This window comes from Cervus elaphus, chromosome 27, assembly GCF_910594005.1.
Source record: "Cervus elaphus chromosome 27, mCerEla1.1, whole genome shotgun sequence".
Lineage (NCBI taxonomy): Eukaryota > Metazoa > Chordata > Mammalia > Artiodactyla > Cervidae > Cervus > Cervus elaphus.
Window position 1 is genome coordinate 48,721,407 of NC_057841.1, and position 20,765 is coordinate 48,742,171.

A 20,765-nucleotide genomic window follows, 5' to 3' on the forward strand; every position below is an offset into this window, starting at 1 on the left:
TTTGCTATGACCAGTGCATTCTCTTGGCAAAATTCTATTAGCCTTTGCCTTGCTTCATTTTGTACTCCAAGGCCAAACTTACCTGTTACTTCAGGTATCTCTTGACTTCCTACTTTTGCATGCCCGTCCCCTGTGATGAAAAGGACATCTCTTTGGTGTTAGTTCTAGAAGGTCTTTTAGGTCTTCATGGAACCATTAACTTCATCTTCTCCAGCATTAGTGGTTGGGACATAGACTTGGATTACTGTGATGTTGAATGGTTTGCCTGGGAAACGAACCAAGATCATTCTGTCATCTTTGATATTGCAGCCGAGTACTGCATCTTGGACTGTTTTGTTGACTGAGAGCTAACTCCATTTCTTCTAAGGGTTTCTTGCCTACAGTAATAGATATAATGGTCTTCTAAATTAAATTTGCCCATTCCTGTCCATTTCACTGTTTCCTAAAATGTTGATGTTCACTCTTGCCATCTCCTGTTTGACCAGTTCCAATTTACCTTGATTCATGGACCTAACTTGGGGCTTGTGGTTCAGCTGGTAAAGAATCCGCCAGCAATTTGGGAGACCTGGGTTCTATCCCTGGGTTGGAAAGATCCCCTGGAGAAGGGAAAGGCTACCCATTCCAGTATTCTGGCCTGGATAATTTCATGAACTACATAGTTCATGGGGTCGCAAAGAGTTGGACACGACTGAGCGAATTTCAGTTAACCTAACGTAACTAATGGACCTAACATTCCAGGTTCCTATGCAGTGTTATTTCTTTACAGCATTGAACTTTACGTACACGTGGCTGCAGTTTCTGCTTTGGCTCAGCCTCTTCCTTCTTTCTGGAGCTATTTCTCTGCTCTTCTCCAGTAGCATATTAGATACCTAGTGACCTGGGGGGTTCATCTTTCAGTGTCATGTCTTTTTGCCTTTTCATACTGTTCATGATAGAAACCGTGGCTTCTCTTGTGGAACTCTGGCTCCAGGCGTGAAGGCAGTAGAGGGCCCTCTGCCTTCTGATAATAATACAAATCTGGCTTTCCCCAGAGGGGAGGGCACTGCTTCACCTTGTAAGGGGTGGCTGTGTTTTTTCTCCTTCAGCCCTTATTCCCTGGTCTGGAGAAGGAGGGTAAACGATCTACTGTTCCTCATTGCCACTTTTCAAATGATTTTTCTCTTTCATTTATCCCTATACTGCTGTGTTCTTTTAGCCACTGACCCCTTTATATTGAAATGATTTTTGTTCCTTGATTAGTGTCATTTTGTCCATTATTACTTTTGTCTTAATTCTTGGCCACTTCAGTATACGCATGGATGACTCTTCTGACACTACCCACTCAGTTCCCATAATGCTTCTGTTTTCTACCCTACTTCAGCCACTTATATCCATAGTCATACTATAACCTATGTTTCTTGAACTGTCTGTTGTATTTTTATTCCCATTCCATCATTGGTGGATTTTGGGGGTAAAATATTCAAAATCAGATACTAGGAAATTAAAATGCTGTTTGTTTGTCATGACAATATCAAATTGCTGTAAGTCTCTGATCAGTTATTCGTAATTTCTACAGTTCCCTCCTTGCAGACAGTCTTTCCGGGATAGCACTTTGAGTAGCACTGTTGCGGGATAGGGAGATGAGAGAGGATGGTTACGTCCCAGGTCTCATGTGAGTCCCTGGGTTGGCTGCCAAGTGTGGGTTCTTGGCTTTGATGCAGGAAAGAATTCAAGAGTGAGCCAAGGAGAAGATTTATGAGTGTGGGCCATATCAGAAGGCTAGAGAGGCAGGCACCAGGGTATGGGGTTGTAAGTTTTTATAGGAGTGGGTAATTTCGTAGGTTAATGAGTGGGAAGAGAATTGTAGCAATTTGGGGGAAGGGGTGGGCATTTCCAGGAATTGGGCACTGCCTACTTTTTGACCTTTTGTGGTTAGCCTTGGAACTGTCATGGCGCCTGTGGGTGTGTCACTTATCGTTCTGGTGTGTTACAGTGAGTGTATGCTGAGGGTTGGCTTTCCTGGTGACTCTGGTAAAGAGTCTGCCTGACAATGCAGGAGTTGTGGGTTCGATCCCTGGGTCATGAAGATCCCTTGGAGAAGGAAATGGCAGCCCACTCCAGTATTTTTGCCTGGGAAATCCCCGTGGACAGAGGAGCCTGGGCTCCATGTGCGTGCTCGGTCGTGTTCTACTCTGCGGCCCCATGAACCGTAGCCTGCCAGACTCCTCTGTCTGTGGAATTTTCCAGGCAGAAATACTGGAGCAGTTTACCATTTCCTACTCCAGGAGATGTTCCTGAATCAGGGATCAAACCCAGCTCTCTTGTGTCCCCTGCATTGGCAAGCAGATTCTTTACAGCTGCGCCACCAGTCTTGTTGCACGCATGCATGCTTAGTCGCCTCAGTCGTGTCCGACGCTGTGTGACCCTGTATACAGCAGTCCACCAGGCTCCTCTGTCCACGGGGTTCTCTAGGCAAGAATGCTGGCGTGGGTTGCCATTTCCTTCTCCGATCTCACAACCCTTCTGTAATCTCAATTTCATTCAGTGTTTTTGGACTAACACCTTCTATCTTTCCAGTTCAGTGTATACCCTTACTCCACTGGGATGTCCATTCTGTAGGTTCACTGCATTTTCACTACCCTATACCTTCTTAATGTTAGAACATTAAAATCATAACATTATAGACAGTCTTGCTTTTTCTTGAGTTGTTTTACTTGCTTGATGAAAGTACAGTTCTGGTTAAATCCAACTTCTACCTCTGCATTTAGACTTACACAGTTGAACTTGAAAGGAGAAGACACATCCATGTGTACCTTGTAACTTTCATGGTGCTTTAAATTCATGGTTTCGGCCTGTGAAGTGGGTCCTTATTATCTGGAGATCATATACTAGATCATTCCCTAGTTTCTTGACTTTCTCACTACTGTTTCACCCCAGTCCTGTGATCAGCCTCCCCACCACCTTGTTTCATCCTTACTAACGACCTTGCTTTCGACTTTCTAGAGAAATTTGCAGTCAGAAGAAAACTTCCACAAATTCCCATTATGTTTGTCTTTGAGCCATGCAAGGCTAGAATGACACCTTTTGTTTTGATAATAATTTTTGCCATGTGTTCTCTTTTGCCTGTTAATCATAGGGACAATCAGCTGGTGGGGGTGGTTATTTAATTTTCTGTTAATATATGGGGGATGGACATTAAACAGTGACACAGTTAGTTAACTACAGTTAAGCAAAGTGTCCTGAAGAATGATAGGTATATAATATGTATATGTACCAGGGATCTTATTAGTCTGTAAGGTGCCCATGGCTATCCCCAAGGAAGCAGTATTTATTCTGATAACCCGCAAAGAGTACCCAGCAAGAGATCAGGCACAGAATGAGTGGGAAAGGCCAGGGATCTGAAAAAAAATGTTTTTGTGATGCTCTCTGTATCAAGATTGCTGGGAGAAATATCAGTAACCTCAGATATGCAGATAACACCACCCTTATGGCAGAAAGTGAAGAGGAACTAAAAAGCCTCTTGATGAAAGTGAAAGAGGAGAGTGAAAAAGTTGGCTTAAAGCTTAACATTCAGAAAACTAAGGCATGGCATCTGGTCCCATCACTTCATGGGAAATAGGTGGGGAAACAGTGGAAACAGTGTCAGACTTTATTTTTCTGGGGCTCCAAAGTCACTGCAGATGGTGATTGCAGCCATGAAATTAAAAGATGCTTACTCCTTGGAAGGAAAGTTATGACCAACCTAGACAGCATATTAAAAAGCAGAGACATTACTTTGCCAACAAAGATCCGTCTGGTCAAGGCTATGGTTTTTCCAGTGGTCATGTATGGATGTGAGAGTTGGACTGTGAAGAAAGCTGAGCGCCGCACCAAAAAATTGATGCTTTTGAACCGTGGTGTTGGAGAACACTCTTGAGAGTCCCTTGGACTGCAAGGAGATCCAACCAGTCCATCCTGAAGGAGATCAGTCCTGGGTGTTCATTGGAAGGACTGATGCTGAAGCTGAAACTCAAATACTTTGGTCACCTCACTTCACTCACTCACTTCACTTTGAGTGAAGAGTTGACTCATTGGAAAGGACCCTGATGCTGGGAGGGATTGGGGGCAGGAGGAGAAGGGGACGACAGAAGATGAGATGGCTGGATGGCATCACCGACTCGATGGACATGGGTTTGAGTAAACTCCAGAAGTTGGTGATGGACAGGGAGGCCTGCGTGCTGCAATTCATGGGGTCGCAGAGTCGGACATGACTGAGCGACTGAACTGAACTGAACTGAACTGTAGGCTGAAGAGACCTAGGGTGTGAGTGGCCCAAGATGAAACTGGAGATAAGAATGAGGGTTTTTTTGTTTTTTTGACAGAGGTTTTGAGTAGGGAAGAGCAATCACATTTTAGCTTGTTTGTGTTAATGGTTTCCAGAAAATGAGTATTGGGAATTCTCTTTCACGCTATGTAAATCATTGTACTTAGCAGTTTTATTTTGTAAGATTTTCTGTAGTATATGTTAAACCCTTTTCCATTTTTCACAAACCCCCAAACCTGCTTTCTTTTTCACCTTGTATTATGCTTTGCTGAGGTCTGTTATGATACAAACTCCCTCCAGATTTTCCTAGTAGCCTCATTTACTTGTTTTTTTAAAAAAGATCTATTTATTTTTGGCTGTGAAGAGTCTTCGTTGCTGTCCGAGGGCTTTCTCCTGTGAGTAGCAGGGCTACTCTAGCGTGCCGAGCTTCTTTAGGAGGTGGCTCCTCTTTCTGTGGAACGTGGGCCCTAGATTGTGTGGGCTTTAGCAGTCTCACCTCTCGGGCTCCAGAGCACTGACCCCATAGTTGTGGTACATGGGGTTAGTTGCTCTGCGGCATGTGGGATCCTCCCGGACCAGGGATCAAACCTGTGTCCCTTGCATTGGCCGGCGGACTCCTAACCACCAGGGAAGCCCCTTATTCACTCTGATGCTTATCACTTCACTGTCTCCTCAGAGCAGACAGTATACTGCTGCCTTTCCCTGGCTTAACTTTTCCACCTCTCCTCATCTTCTGTTGTCTTAGTTTCTTAATTAGTATGGGACTAATAAAATGCTGCATTTTTATTTTCCAAAATTGACAGCTAGGTTTTGAAATTGCATAAATACTTTTAAAGGGGAGAGAAAAGCATCAGCAAAGCTCAAGTTGCCTTTAGCTTCTCTCTCCTCATGGTCTCTCCCTCCTTCCCACCCCACCTTGCCACCCCAACCTTACAGGGTATTTTAAAAATAGTTCATCGCAGCACTGTTTATAATAGCCAGGATATGGAAGCAACCTAGATGCCCATCAGCAGACAAATGGATAAGGAAGCTGTGGTACATATACACCATGGAATATTACTCAGCCGTTAAAAAGAGTTCATTTGAATCAGTTCTAATGAGATGGATGAAACTGGAACCCATTATACAGAGTGAAGTAAGCCAGAAAGATAAAGAACATTACAGCATACTAACACACATATATGGAATTTAGAAAGATGGTAATGATAACCCTATATGCAAAACAGAAAAAGAGACACAGATGTACAGAACAGACTTATGGAGAAGGCGAGGGTGGGATGTTCCGAGAGAACAGCATCGAAACATGTATATTATCCATAGTGAAACAGATCACCAGCCCAGGTTGGATGCATGAGACGAGTGCTCGGGCCTGGTGCACTGGGAAGACCCAGAGGAATCGGGTGGAGAGGGAGGTGGGAGGGGGGATCGGGATGGGGAATACGTGTAACTCCATGGCTGATTCATGTCAATGTATGACAAAAACCACTTCAATATTGTAAAGTAATTAGCCTCCAACTAATATAAATGAAAAAAAAATTTATAGCAAGTATGTGAAATATTAAAAAAAAAAGCTTTCCCACATGAGCATGTCAAGTTTGCCTTGTATCGATACTGTTCTGCCTGCTGTGTGAAGAACAGGTTGGTGGGAGGAGTGAGACTGAACAGAGTCAAGAGTTGATTGTCAGTCATCCCATTGAAAAATAAATGGTTAAAACAAACGGTAGAGGTTGTGTTTAGAGTGGTTAATAGTGGAGAGAGTGAGTAGTGGACAAACTAGTAATCTGAGGATGTAGGGTTGATAGAAATTAGTGAGCCATGGGATGCAGTGAATAAAGGAGAAGGCGCTGTCGAGGACAACCCTCAGGTTTTTGACATAAGCAGCTGAGATAATAGTAGTACTGTTGACTGAACTAGGGAAAGCTAGAGAAGGAGCAGAGTAGGGTAGTAAAGAGATTGATTATGGTGAATTGATTCTCTTTGTGAATCTAAATAATGTCAAGTGGATGCTTGAGAGGACTGGAATAGAGTTCAGAGAAAGTCTAAGATGGAAAAACAAAATTACTAGTATAGTGATGGTAGTGGAAACTGTAAGTGGAGAGTAGATCACTTTGGTGGGTGGGAAGAAGACCTAGCCCTGGGACTAATGACCGAGGGATTTGGTAGAGGAAGTTAATCTTACAAAGCAGGCCGAGAAAGAGCAGCCAGAAGTAAAATAGGGAAACCTGGAAGCCAAAGAAGGACAGTTTCAGGAGAAGAGAGAGTGGTGAGGCGTAGAATGCTGCTTAGACATTAGGTTAGCTCTGTCTGTGGGATTCAGAGATGTGGGGGGGTCATTGATGATCTTGGGAAGAACTGTTCCTGGTTTGATAGAAGCAGATGTCAGGTGAGATTTGGCTGGAGAGGGAATGTGAGAGGGAAGAAAATAGAGGGAGAAGTTTGGGCAGCTCTGTTAACAGTTGGATGTGATTCCTCCTGGGGGAGGAAATGGGAGGTGTGAGGTTGAAGGGATAGGCACAAGTAGGTTATTTATTTTTTTAATAAATGAGTGAGTGGATGAATGAACGGATGGTCTAGTTGAGTGTGAGAGGTTGATGAGTGCCAAGGAATAATCATAATGTAAGGTTCTAGAGAGATGAGAAGGGATATGTTGTAATAACATATACAGTGTTTACATATATTCATTTACACAGGAACGGATTGATTGCCTTTAGATTGGGGGGAAGAATAGCATGGGGGGTGGGAATGCTGTTCTAATAGGATAAATGCTTATTGTTGTGGATTTCATACTTGAATGTAAATTCACTGAAAAACCCTCTGAACATTAAACCAGAGGGTTGCTGCTGCTATCACTTTAGTTGTGTGCGACCCCATAGACGTCAGCCTACCAGGCTCCCCCGTCCCTGGGATTCTCCAGGCAAGAACACTGGAGTGGAGTGCCATTGCCTTCTCTGAAACCAGAGGGTTGAGAGTCTTTTATCTCAAAGATGCAACTCCCATTTGATCATTTTATCATTTCTACTGCCAACTACATTTGACTACCTCTACCAGGAAAATCCCACTTTTTTCCCCCTGATTGAAAACCATATATGCAGTAAATAATTTGTTTGGGAGGATTAATCTGTACATATAACATCTTTTCCCCTGGTGTTTTTGGTACTTCATCTTTATTCCATTGCGGAGAATTTTGTTAGAGTTTTGATTTCTACTTTGTTTTACTTTTTTCCTTGTTTTATGAATTACAACTAAATTCCACTATGGGGAGAACTTCTAATAGAATTAACTGACTAAATTTGACCTAAATAGTAATTGGTGTCCTGAGCAGAAAAAACACAAGTCCTTTTTTCCTTCAGAAGACTTTTCAGTAGACTTTTATGTTAGAATGGAGTTTTGAGTAGAGTTGTATGGGATACAAAATTGAAGAGTTACAAAACTCTTGTACGGTAAAAAGTCTGTGACTCCTGTGCCTCAGTCACTCTCTTTCCTTCCCAGTGCAGCTGGTGTTACTCTCTTCTTTACTATCCTTCCAGAGATTTCTGTGCATGTACAGACAAACTCATACAATTTTGTTCATTTTACACTATTGATATAATGTATCTTTTTTGTTCATTTAATGTTATGTATTAGAAAGTGCTCCATATTAGTATATAGAGAATTTTTTTAATTCTTTATGGCCACATTGTACAGGCGTACCATGATGTCCTATTTATGGTTGATGCCAGTGTTTGTGATTGATATGGACATATTTAAGTGGTTTTGCCTGCAATACTGGTTGCTTTTTTGGGAAGCAGAAGTCACTGTAAATCTCAATACTTAAAATTTAAGGAACTTGAAAGGTTGACTTGTCATATTGAAAGACATTGATAATTGTTATGGTTCCTTACAAGGAAAAACAGTCTATATTTGTGCTATCCACATAATGTATTTACTTGGAAGAAGCAAGAGTTTTATTTAAAGATCATTTTAACAGATTTATTTTTCATTTTAGTGTCTTTTCTGATATTTAAGAAGAACTTTATTCTAGAGTATATAACTTCACTCTCTGCAGAAGAGTTAACTCTCATGTTTATTTATTTAGAAAACCTTGTTTTATTCCTCTTACACGAGGATATTGCATATCTATAAATACTTTATTTCTTGTTTTTTTTTCTCTTTTCTGTCAGCATGCTTCATTTCAGACACTGGCAGTTTGTTGATTGAACTTTTACTCCCTCTGTTGGCTTTCAGTGGTGTTACATTCCTTTTGGAGTGGTGTTTGCAATGACCTTTATGCTATTTTTCTTTTAGCTCAAAAATTAATAATGATACAATACACTTTTTTTTGGGCTGTGTCATGTGGGATCTTGGTTCCCCGACTAGGGATTGAACCCGGGCCCCCTGCAGTGTGTGGAGTCTTAACTGCTGACTGCCAGGGAAGCCCCATGGGATTTTTAATTTATAAATGTTTCCAGTGGTCATGAATGTTCTGATTTTCATGAATGTGTTAGGGAAACTTCGTCAGAATGCCTGGTTTATTTATTTCCTTGGCTGTGCTGGGTCTTTGTTGCTGCTCAGGCTTTCTCTAGTTGTGGTGAGCTGGGGCTCCTCTAGTTGCAGCGCGCGGGCTTCTTATCGCTGTGGCTTCTCTTGTTGCAGAGCATGGGCTCTAGGGCCTGTGGATTCCACAAGTTGTGGCACGAGGGCTCAGTCGTTGCGGCTCCTGGGCTCTGGAGCCCAGGCTCAATAGTTGTGCTTCAGGCTTGGTTGCTCCGTGGCACGTGGGATCTTCCTGGATCAGAAATCGAACCCGTGTCTCCTGTGTTGGTATGTGGATTCTGTACCAGGGAAGCCACAGAATGCCTGTTTTGTCAGCAGCTAAGAACAGGACCTAAGCGGGGAGAAAAATAACAGATATGTAAAACATTCATGTTTATATGTTTATAGTAAGCAAAAAGTAGACTTGTCATGTTAGACCAATGGAGGGATTTTTCAGTTATCTTCCAATTGCTATCTACCACATGGTGAACTATCAAGTAACTTGATGGAATGATGTAATGGAGATGTCTTATTGTACCTTTACTAACACCATGTAGCTTAATGTTTGTGTCTGTCTGTGACTTGTGGGACATTATGATAATTGCCTTCTTTAACATCAGTTGTTCAAGGTGACATACTTACTTGCCTTGCACATTGTTAGGATCCTCTTAAAAACTACCAGTTAATGAACATTGTGCTGTATAGGTCACAACTCTTGTGGTTAAAGATTATGTCCTGTTTCTCTTATGAGTAAGTGGAGTTGTAGCATACACAGTGGGGGAAAGATATTAGGTTCTAAAGTTAGCATTGGAGGTGGATAATGCATGTGTAGGGTGTTTTCTTTTAAACCCTTTAAGTCATTCTTAAAAGAGAGAGTATTAGGTTTTCTGGGTTCACAAAGTAGTTTATCTGTATTTAGTGGCTATTGTTTATGAAACAAAACATACGTTTAAACACTAGACTCATATTTAGCATGATGAGAGGTTTATGGAAACTAGGAAGAACTGATGAAACAACAGATTCAGGTTTTTCGGCTTAATGCCTGTCTAGAGCAGCTCCTATTGAGCAAAATGGCAGACAGCTTTGATCACATAATTACTTTTGTTGTTCACTTGTCAAATGTACGTAATTGATGGGTTTTTTTCCCTTTAACGAAGGTGTGCATTTGATGTCACTCCTCTGTAGCTCGCTCCCTTGGTTTTTTTTCTTTGAAGATTTGAACATAAAAGTAATCATTCCAGTTAACTTGTTCTAGATCAATTTTTTGAAGCATTCTTTTTCATTTATATTAGAGTTAAAAATGTGTGCTACCTATATCAGAGTTTTGAGGATCCTTTTTTCGAACACTTTAAATAAAGTTTTAAAGTTGAGAATACTTGTTTGGTTGCTTGCTGGCCTTGCAAATTGAGTAATAGAAGATTAATATTGTGCCATTTTTAGTAGCCATGTATGCCAGTATTTGATTGCATTAAGTCCTTTGAATTTGACTTGTTCAAGCAATTAATAGAGATATATATATATATTTTGATAGATATATTTTAAAGGCCCACATGATGACTACTTTTAGTATCCACTTAGAAAGGTAGGATGTTGTGTTGATTCAATGATCTGCTATTTCTGTTTATTGATTTTTGTGTGTTTTTATACAGGTTGGTTTCCTGTTACATCTTTGACATAGTTTCCTAGACTGCTCCATGAATTAACTCGAAAATCTGAAATGAAGATGGAGGAGGCAGTGGGAAAAGTTGAAGAACTCATTGAGTCTGAAGTGCCACCAAAAACATCTGAACAAGAGACAGCTAAGGAGGAAGATGGATCTGTGGAACTGGAATCTCAAGTTCCAAAAGATGGTGTGGTGGATTCTACAGTTCTTTCTTCAATGCCCTGCTTGTTGATGGAACTGAGAAGGGACTCTTCTGAGTCTCAGTTAGCATCCACAGAGAGTGACAAGCCGACAACTGGCCGAGTTTATGAGAGTGACTCCTCTAACCACTGCATGCTTTCCCCTTCCTCTAGTGGTCACCTGGCCGATTCAGATACATTGTCTTCTGCAGAGGAGAATGAACCCTCCCAGGCGGAAACAGCGGTAGAAGGAGACCCTTCCGGAGTGTCTGGTGCCACAGTTGGGCGTAAGTCTCGCCGGTCACGATCTGAAAGTGAAACATCCACCATGGCTGCCAAGAAAAACCGGCAATCCAGTGATAAACAGAATGGCCGAGTTGCCAAGGTTAAAGGTCATCGGAGCCAAAAGCACAAGGAGAGAATCAGGCTACTGAGGCAGAAGCGGGAGGCTGCTGCACGGAAGAAATATAACCTGTTGCAGGACAGTAGTACCAGTGATAGTGACCTGACTTGTGACTCAAGCACGAGCTCATCAGATGATGATGAAGAGGTTTCAGGGAGCAGCAAGACAATCACTGCAGAGATACCAGGTAGAGGATGTTTTTTAAACTGACTGTAGAGCACCTGATGGCATTTCTCAGCTCTCGGGCTCAGTTAGATGAGTGACACTTGAAAAAAATCCAGGAGACCTGCAGCTCTATGTAAATTTGAAGACTGCAGTGTATTAACAAGACATGCCAATTTAAAAATCTGTTTTGAGGTTTCTAGTGCACTTAGCACATCAGCCCAGAAAAAAAAAAAAATTAATGATAGGGACAAGATTATTTTTAAAGAATGGAATTTCTCACAAGTCTTTTTCTCTGTAACCCATTACCTGAACTCCCATCATTGCCTTTCTAGCACTGCTTAGGTCTAATTCTCACTGTTCAGTGTTATTACCAAGTACGTATTCCTCAGGAATAGGCACCTTGCTTTATTATATAGCCACTGCACTCAAGCTGATGGTGTCTGAAATAACATGTTCTATTTTTTGTTAAAGGTTTCTAATAACTGTTCCTGCTAAAACAGTAGTTTTATGTATTCCCCTTCTCTCTCATTCAGTGCATGGTTAGCTCGTTGTCACTTGCATTTGAAAAGAATGTTTTTTGCAAAATTTCCCCCTTAACACCCCCAAGTTTAAAAAGTTCAGTAGAAATCCACTGTTCCAGCTCTCATTGATATGAGTCTGTAATTTATTACATGTTTGACATAATCTGCTTTCTCTATATTACTTCGTCTGATACTGTGTACTATGAAGGCAGTCTTGAGATTTCCTAGTGCAAGAAAAATGAAATATGAACAGTCCTTAATTGGGTGAATTCTCATTGTTGAAGAGACTTTTGATGAGGAACATTCTGTAAAGTAGTTAGCATTTAATAGATCATGACAGGGTTATTTGTTGCTATGGTAAAGGGGGGAAGTTTTGGTTTTCAAAGTTTTATGGGTGACTTTTTTTCTCCTAGTTTTTTGAAAGGTTTCTGATTCTGTGAATCAGCATATTGCTGATATATGAAGAATATTTCAAGAAAAATCATATTGGTTAAGTAAACCTATAACTAACCAAACTTAGAGAAACTCAGTAACAAGAATGATTTTATAGATGTTCAACTTACAATAAAAGTATCATTCATATAGTATATTAAATGTTTTCCTAACAATTGTTGGACATGCTTACTGTTTTAATATCTATTGAATACCTTTGGTAGTTTCCTGTGTTATGATTACTGGGAGAGAGGGTTTAATGAAGCCCATCAGTTGACTGCATGAGAGAAGCAGACATTGGGGTTGTTTTAAGGCAGGTATATTTAAGTTTTATATTTAGTGTTTTAAGGAAAATCTGTTAACAACCATACAATTGTTTATGCATTCTTAGGTCCTGTACTAATCTACTACTCATGATCATAATGGATCTCTTGATACAGTGCTTAATTCCACTCACTAAATAGATTTTTATGTAACTGCCCAATGCTTCTTTGTCTTTTTATGGAAACGGAGAAGGTGGGTGAACAAAAGTTCTCTGTGAAGATAGACCCCACTGTAGAGGCGGCATGAGAGATGCCTCCAGGGGCGCTCTCCCTGTTTGGCTTGTATAGGTTAGGTGTGCTTTGTTCATGTTTTCCAAACACCTCTGCTAACTGACCACCTTGACCAGTAACTAAAACTTCTAAAATGTCAGTCATCTATTTCTTGTCTATTCTGAATTATATACCAACCAAAACACCAAAGTAAATTATCTGAATCTATAATTTAGTTTCTGTTTTGAAAATACGCAGAGTTTTCAAAATATGTAGAGTAATCATGGAGAACCAAATGGTAGCTAAGGTGCAGGGCCACTATATATGACTATCTGTGCTGTACGCTGCAGTTTCTGAAGATGCTGTACGTATAAGCAGCTATGAATGGTCTTTCCTAGAATTATGCAAAGCAACAAAGATAGAACAGTTTAAATATTAGGAAGTTCATTTCAACTATCCACATTGTTATCCCTGAAAAATTTTGACATTGGCCTTTTCTGTTGTCATAATTATGTGTACCTCATTTTCTTGAGTCATATTATAACTTCGGGGTAGGAGGGATACACTCTGCCCTAATAGTAAGGCAGTTGTTGAAAAGTTACATGGATTGTAAAGATAGGATAAATTGTGAACTGACTTGAAAGTTGAGTGAAACACTGTGGACATTCAGGTGAACTTAAACTGGATATGTCTAACAACGAAACTCTTGGGATTTGGAATTTGAATGCAGCGATTTATACAGAATGGAAACCAAGAGGGAGAATAAAAACTGATATTCTTGCTTTATGCTTTCATTAAGTTGCAAATAATTTTAGTAGTTCAGAAGTGCTTTATAAACTTTTATTTGGCAGCAGTTTAAACACTGAAGGAATTATGCTAAATGTTGACTTATGCCAAACAATTTAGCAATTAATGCATTTTCTTTTAAAGAGTAAAAATAATGTTGCAGACTTGTATAGTGCCTGGTGATGCATAATAATTGAGTTTGATATTTGGACCACATATGTTTACAGAGTGGTTTTGTTGTCTTAGTTAGCATTTAGCTGATAGGCAGCTTAGTATCCACACTAGGTCAATTCTCTCCTTGAAGTTTTCGAAACTATTGATATATTTCTCTTTTAAGAATCTGGAAGTATCATATCAAGATAATTCTGGCAGTTCTTTCATCTGGGGGACTTAGAGATGAGCAAAAATAAAGTATTTTGTAGTGGATATTAATGTGAAAATAGTGTGGTGGTTTTGAGTATTCAAGGTTTTTATTGAGTATCTCATTTATAGGTGATCTTTATATTATTAATCATTCTTTGCAGTTTTATTATTGGAGCATTATTTCTTCACGGGTTGTGAGAGATGTCAGTTTTTCTGTAAAATCACTTTGAAAGTAGATATATAAAGTCTGCTCTTGCAGGGAATTTTTGTTTTTTGTTTTGTTTGGCTTTGCCACATGGCTTATGGGATCTTAGTTCCTTGATCAGAGATTGAACGAAAGCCCTTGGCATTGAAAGCATGGAGTCCTAACCACTGGATGGCCATGGAAGTCCCCCAGGGACTTTTTATTTTAGTGAATGTGAATAATGGACATCAGACTTCAATTCAAAAATTCTCTGAACAGAGCAGCTTACGTGCATCATTGAGGGTGGGCTGCAGAGAAAAGTTTTTCCAGTGACATGTTTTTCATGAATATTTAGTATATAATAAACCTCACGGTAGCTTCATCTTGTGTGGGTGTGCTCAGTTGGTCCCTTGTGTCTGACTCTTTGCGACCCCATGGACTGTAGCCCACCAGACTCTTCTGTCCATGGAGTTTTCCAGGCAAGAATACTGGAGTGGGTTGCCATTTCCTGCTCCAGGGGATCTTCCCAACCCGGGGAAGGAACCCATGTCTTCTGTGTCTCCTGCGTTGTCAGGCAGATTTTATACCACTGCACCACCTGGGAAGCCTTAGCTTCATCTTACCTTGTGTAGTTTAGTAGTGCACCATGTAAGTGACCACTCAGACTGAGGTTCAAAAGTAGTATCTATCTTGGTAGGTAAGGGTCAGTTGGTTTGCATTTAGAAAATCTAATTGGTCTATTTTGGAGAATGTCAGGCTGTAGAGGACACCGAAGATCATCTGAGTCCTTAATCCTTTGTGGTCAGGCTGGAGCAGCTCAGCCCTCCTGAAGCTAGGATCTCAGCATTCATAGCTCACCACAGTTATTTATACAGTGAAATTCCTCATGATTAGTTATCATTTTACCTTACAGGTTTTCCTTTGTAGAGACTTATTGTGCCTGATCATTTAACTCTTAGAAATGAAAATAAGTAGTAAATCCTTCATAGAAAAATTTGAAAATAGAAAAATGTGAAGTCTAAGATTAAAATCCTATTTCTGTTAACATTTAAGAATATTGCCTTCTGGGACTTCCCTGGTGGTCCAGTGGCTAGGACTCCATGCTCCCAATGCATAGGGCCTGGGTTCGATCCCTGGTCAGGGAACTAGATCCCACATGCCATAGCTAAGACCTGGCACTGCCAAATAAATAAATAAAAATATTTAAAAAAAAAAAAAGAATATTGCCTTCTATAATATATAACAGAATTGATCATACTATGTATACTTTTATTTCCCTCTAACATTGCATTTTGAGCGTTTAACCAAAACACAGTAGTCTCCCTAAAACCATGTGTGGATTTTGAATAATTTAACTAACTATAAAATAACTTCCCTAATGTTGGCCCTTTGGGCTGTTTTTAGCTTTTGCTATTATGAAGAAGGGTATGAACACTTTTTAAGTCTCTCAACACATACTGCCAAACTACTCTTTAAGACTTTATTGAGTTTATTTCATCCAGGAGCTTAACTGTTGGTTGCATTATATTCTCTCTTTTGAGTGTTTATGAAAATGTTGCTGGTTTGATGGAAGAATTGTATTTTGGCATTAATTTGTATTTCTTTGCCTCACTAATGAAGTTGAAAAATCATACTGACCATCTGTATTCTTTTGGTAAACAATCTATTCATGTTCTTTGCATATTTTCCTCTTGCTCCACTTTTGTTTAAAATTGATTTGTGAGGGTTTGTAACCTACTGAGGGTTGAATTACTTGAAAAATTTTATTATTAATTTAAGCTGTAGTGACTCACAGTGGAAGATGAGACCCCAAACCCAGGTTGGGAATCCCGTAACCTTTTTCCTATATTGAATATGAGATGACTGAAAGCCCCATGTCCACAATTTAAAATCTGATTGTATTTTGGCAGCTGTTTAGGAGACTCATTAAATACACTGATAACAAAATACCAAGACTGTGTAGTCAGGTGAAAACTGCCTGAGAGCAGTGATAGTAAATGCAAACAAAGATCGTAGTATCTGTGCAGTTTTCATTCTGGCTGTATGTTAGAATCACTTGGGTGGGAACCACTTAAAACTTGATGATGCCCGCGCTCCATTCCAGACTTGTTAAATCAGAATCTCTGGATCTGACCCAGGCATCAGCATTTTCGTCTCAGCGTTTTGGAAACATAATTGACATATAACATTTTGTAAATTTAAGGTATAAAAGGTATTGATTTAATAAATGTCAGTTCAGTTCAGTCTCTTAGTCGTGTCCGACTCTTTGTGACCCCATGGACTGCAGCACGCCAGGCTTCCTTGTCCATCACCAACTCCCCAAGCTTGCTCAGATTCACATCCATTGAGTCAGTGATGCCATCCAACCATATCATTCTCTGGCGTTCCCTTCTCCTAAATGTATATATTGTGAAATTTATTAGCACAAGGTTAGCTAACACACCTCTTACTTTGCATACTTATGATTTATGTATTAGGAAGTTGTAGTTGTCTTCCTTTCAAATATGTGATGCAGTATTGTTAACTGTAGTCACTATGGTGTATTAAATCCCTAGAACTTATTCTTCTTATACAACTGGGAGTTCGTCCCCTTTGATCACCTTCACTCATTCTTGCTGCACTCTGTACTCTCCACCAAACTACTCTGTGCTTTTATAGTTTGGTTTTCTTAAGATTCCACGTTCAAGTGAAATCATACAATATTTGTCTTTCTCTGACTTACTTCACTTAGCATAAAGGTACCAGCATTTTTAAGCTCCCTGGTGGTGACATTGGGCAGCCAAGCTGAGAACTGCTCAGTTAAGCAGTGATGTGTGAAGTCTCCCATAGCTGAAGGTCATTGTAGTCTGCTTCAGTTAAGTTCTGAACAGTAGAGTCTTGTTTTTTATTTTATTTTATTTTATTTTTTATTTTTTTATTAGTTGGAGGCTAATTACTTCACAACATTTCAGTGGGTTTTGTCATACATTGATATGAGTCAGCCATAGATTTACACGTATTCCCCATCCTGATCCCCCCTCCCGAGTCTTGTTTTTTAAAATGTTGTTAATTATAAAAACCACAACACAGTCTTTATTAATTAACATAAACAATTATAAATTTTTCTCCATTTAAGTGATTATATTAAAAGCATGCATTGTTTAAATGTGATTTCCTCAATAACTGCAGTGTCCAGATAATGTTACCTTAAATTTAGAAGCTTTGAAATGTTACTGGTGGGTATTCTTTGACAATCTCCAGTGTTAAAGTACCGAGGTATTATTTTTGGCCTGTTTCTCCTAATTTATTTCCTTAAGTGAGTGCCCTTAAAACCTTCATGTATGTAAAAGCATAAACTTTGCTTTTGATAGGTCTTCCTCAAAGTAGGATATGTTTTAGTGTTAAAGGGACATATGTGTGTTTAAGATGAGAATATGGTCCCTGGTTGGCTTTCTTTTTTTAGATGTATTTTTCAGAGCAATTGTAGGTTCACAGCAAAAGAAAATGGAAGGTACAGAGATTCCCCATTTATTCCTCTTCTCACATGTGTACAGCCTCCTCCACTACCAACGCCTGCACAGAGCGGAATGTTTGTACCTAGATTGACACGTCATCACTCAGAGTCCATAGTTTATACACTAGGGTTCATACTTGGTTTGTACATCCTGTTTATTTTGACATGTGTAATTGCGTCTTCTCTTTAGACTTTAAAATGTCTTGCTTTTAGTGTTTTTTGCTGGTAGTCATCTTTATAAGGCTGCACTTATCTCACTGTCTTTAGCACAAGTGTTCTCACACCACTTTGTTGAATTCAGCTTTTAAATACTGAAAAATAAGCGGCACCAGAATCTGAAATATCGAAGTAGCCGTATAAACTCCTGTCCTATACACTAAGGTTTACCCAGCACTTATAATGGGGATAAACTATTTAAAGAAAGTTTAATATACTTTGAATTCCTTTTAGTGTCTCCATAAGCTAAATATGTTATACTTTGGGGAACGGTATGTCCTTCTTGAAGAAGTTTACTTTTATAAATCATGGGGTTTTTTTGCCTTTTTTTTTTTTTTAATGTGTAGAGAGGGGGTGGAATGGAGTAATCAGGGGTGGAGGAATAAAATGAAGTTAGAGGGAAAGTTGGTAACAATAAACTTCATGAAGGTTTTATTTGCTGGGTAGAATTGGGCTCAAAATTTGTCCCGTAGCCTTTTAGGCACTGAAAAGAGGTGGGGTGGCATGATGTAAGCTGTTCTCTTTATGTAGGAGAAGCACTGCACTTCTTGAGACTGAGACCTGGGAAGCTTCTTTTGCCTATTCATACAAAGCCACTATGAGATAAAGTGAACTTTGTTTTCAGAAATACTTTGGGATAAATGCAGTAGAGCAGTTCATGGGGGCAGTTCTTTATAAAGACTTGGTATAGGTAGATGGTATAAGGCCAAGATTGATTGATGCCATCATTCATTCATTCAGTAAATTTTGGACACCTGCTATGCGGCATTGGGAATGCAACAGTGAATGAAACATGTCTGCCCTCAAGAAACACACTCTTTTTTTGAGGAGACAGATAATAAATGAATTCATTATATGCTCTCAAGTAGGAATATACATTATGGATAATAATAAAGCAAGGTATAAGAGTTCAGATAAAAATGAACTAGAGATGGGGTAGAATAGCTATTTTAGGTAGCATAGGCAAGAGTGATCTGAGGAGGTAACATTTTTAATAGTTACCTGAAGAAAAGAAGAGATCAGTATAGATAGTTTTATTAGAAACCCAAAGTATTTGGGATCCAAACCAAAACTAATCTGACCTAGTACAAGGATAAAACACTGTATATAGAAGAGCTATCCTAAAACTGGAATCCTCTGAAACCACTGTTTTACTTGGTATTAATAGGTGTACACTGTTCACACATTTGGAAAGTGCTGGATCATGTGGAAACAGATTTGTCTACTGCAGGACAACTCAGAGCCACTAATGTGCTCTCCAGAAGAGGAGGATATGATTTGTAATCCAAAACTTAACCGCAAAACTTTTTTTTTTGAGATATATGTTTTAGTACCTTGCACAAACCAGGGTTTATAAAAAATACTACACAGCAGTATACATGGATTTTGCATATCCTTTATGTGGTTTTTCCATAAGGAAAACAGTTTTTTTAACTTAAAGAGTATTTGATGAAAATCAGTTAACTGAGAATTATTTATACTGTATTATGGGTCAGCTGTTAAAACAACTTTTAGAATTTTAAAGTCATGGTGTGAAAACATTCAGGGATACAGTGATTTTCAGTCAGGGTGGTACACTAGAATCACCTAGGGAGCTTAAAACAAACCTAATGCCTGGGAGCCGCCTGTGTTTTGGTATTTGCTATACCATTCCAGGTCTTTATGTTTAGCAAGTTTGAAAGCTACTGATACTTCTCAAACTTGAGTAGTTAGTTGTATAGTACAAGATACAAAATCCTAGGCAGATTCGGTGAAGCTATGAAAACGGGTACTGCTGCTGCTGCTGCTGTCACTTCAGTGTCCGGCTCTGTGCGACTCGGTCCCTGGGATTCTCCAGGCAAGAACACTGGAGTGCGCTGCCATTTCCTTCTCCAGTGCATGAAAGTGAAAAGTGAGAGTGAAGTCGCTCAGTTGTGTCCGACTCTTTTCGACCCCATGAACTGCAGCCTACCAGGCTCCTCCGTCCATGGGATTTTCCAGGCAAGAGTACTGGAGTGGGGTGCCATTGCCTTCTCTGATGAAAAAGGGTAGTGTCATGTTATTTTTCTCAGAATTACTTTTGTTTGGTTAATTAAGTGCTCCTTATCATTGCTGAATCTATTTGCCTCTTCTTGGTAATGCTTAAGTCATTTTCCTGAATAAGCATGTCTTAATAAAAATACAATTTTCTGATTTAGTGACGTTTTATCAAATGGCCTCACTGCCTTTAAAGCTGACTTTAGTCATACTGGTGGATCTGAAGGAGCGCCCAGCGAAGTTTTAGGATTACTTGGCAGGGGTGCTGTGTGTTAGAAACATTATAGGCAGTGTCTTAGAAGAGGCCATGAGGTTTTATTCCAAGATGCAGAGGCAGACAAGTTCCGAATGTGGATGAAAAAACTAACTCACTTTGACACTGGTGAAGAGAACAAGCAGCTACTGGAACCCAGGGAACTTAAAATGCAACTAGTTGGCCAAGGCATTTCCCCTATCACCCAGTTAGTTTGCAGTTGCTTGATTCCTAAGAACTGCTGCAACAGCCCTTTGTGACTTGTCAGAATGTTGACAGCACATTAGAATTCTCAGACATTACAGTTTTCCAGTTAACTTTGTTGAAAATGGGAATATTATAGAACAACCTTTGAATATATCACAAAATTAATTGTGTTAACTGTCTTCTGAATTGTGTAGGAAAGAATATGCTTTTGCCCATTTTAAGTTTCTTTTGGTAATGTTTTAAAAATTATAATAGTAAACAAGTTGATTTTTAAAAAATTAGTTACTCAAAACAAAGTTTCATGAATTCTAGTTAGAGTTTTATTACATGTGCTTGGAACATAGAACCGTATTTATATGATGATAGGAGTGATCCTTATCTTTATGCTTTTTTCATGCCAAAAACATAAATATCAGTAAGATATAAAATAGGGAGTCTTAGTGAATCCAGATAGGTAAGTGGTTACTTTCCTTAGAGTCTCTTAGCATTAATCTCTACAATAGTGTTGACTTGCTTATGATTCCTGTAAGAGGAATGGTGTAATTAATCTCATTCTG

At 39.4% G+C, this 20,765-nt stretch overlaps 1 protein-coding gene across 3 annotated transcripts in view; it reads left to right on the plus strand.

The window, feature by feature from the left end:
- C27H18orf25 (chromosome 27 C18orf25 homolog) overlaps nucleotides 1–20,765 on the plus strand; it is an 84,561-nt gene that overhangs the window by 27,071 nt on the left and 36,725 nt on the right. For all 3 annotated transcript variants that reach the window (XM_043889628.1, XM_043889630.1, XM_043889627.1), the window contains exon 2: nucleotides 10,444–11,226. In XM_043889628.1, coding sequence (XP_043745563.1) covers nucleotides 10,512–11,226 — 715 coding nt within the window. In that variant the 5' untranslated portion in view covers nucleotides 10,444–10,511. The remainder of the gene's footprint in view (nucleotides 1–10,443; nucleotides 11,227–20,765) is intronic.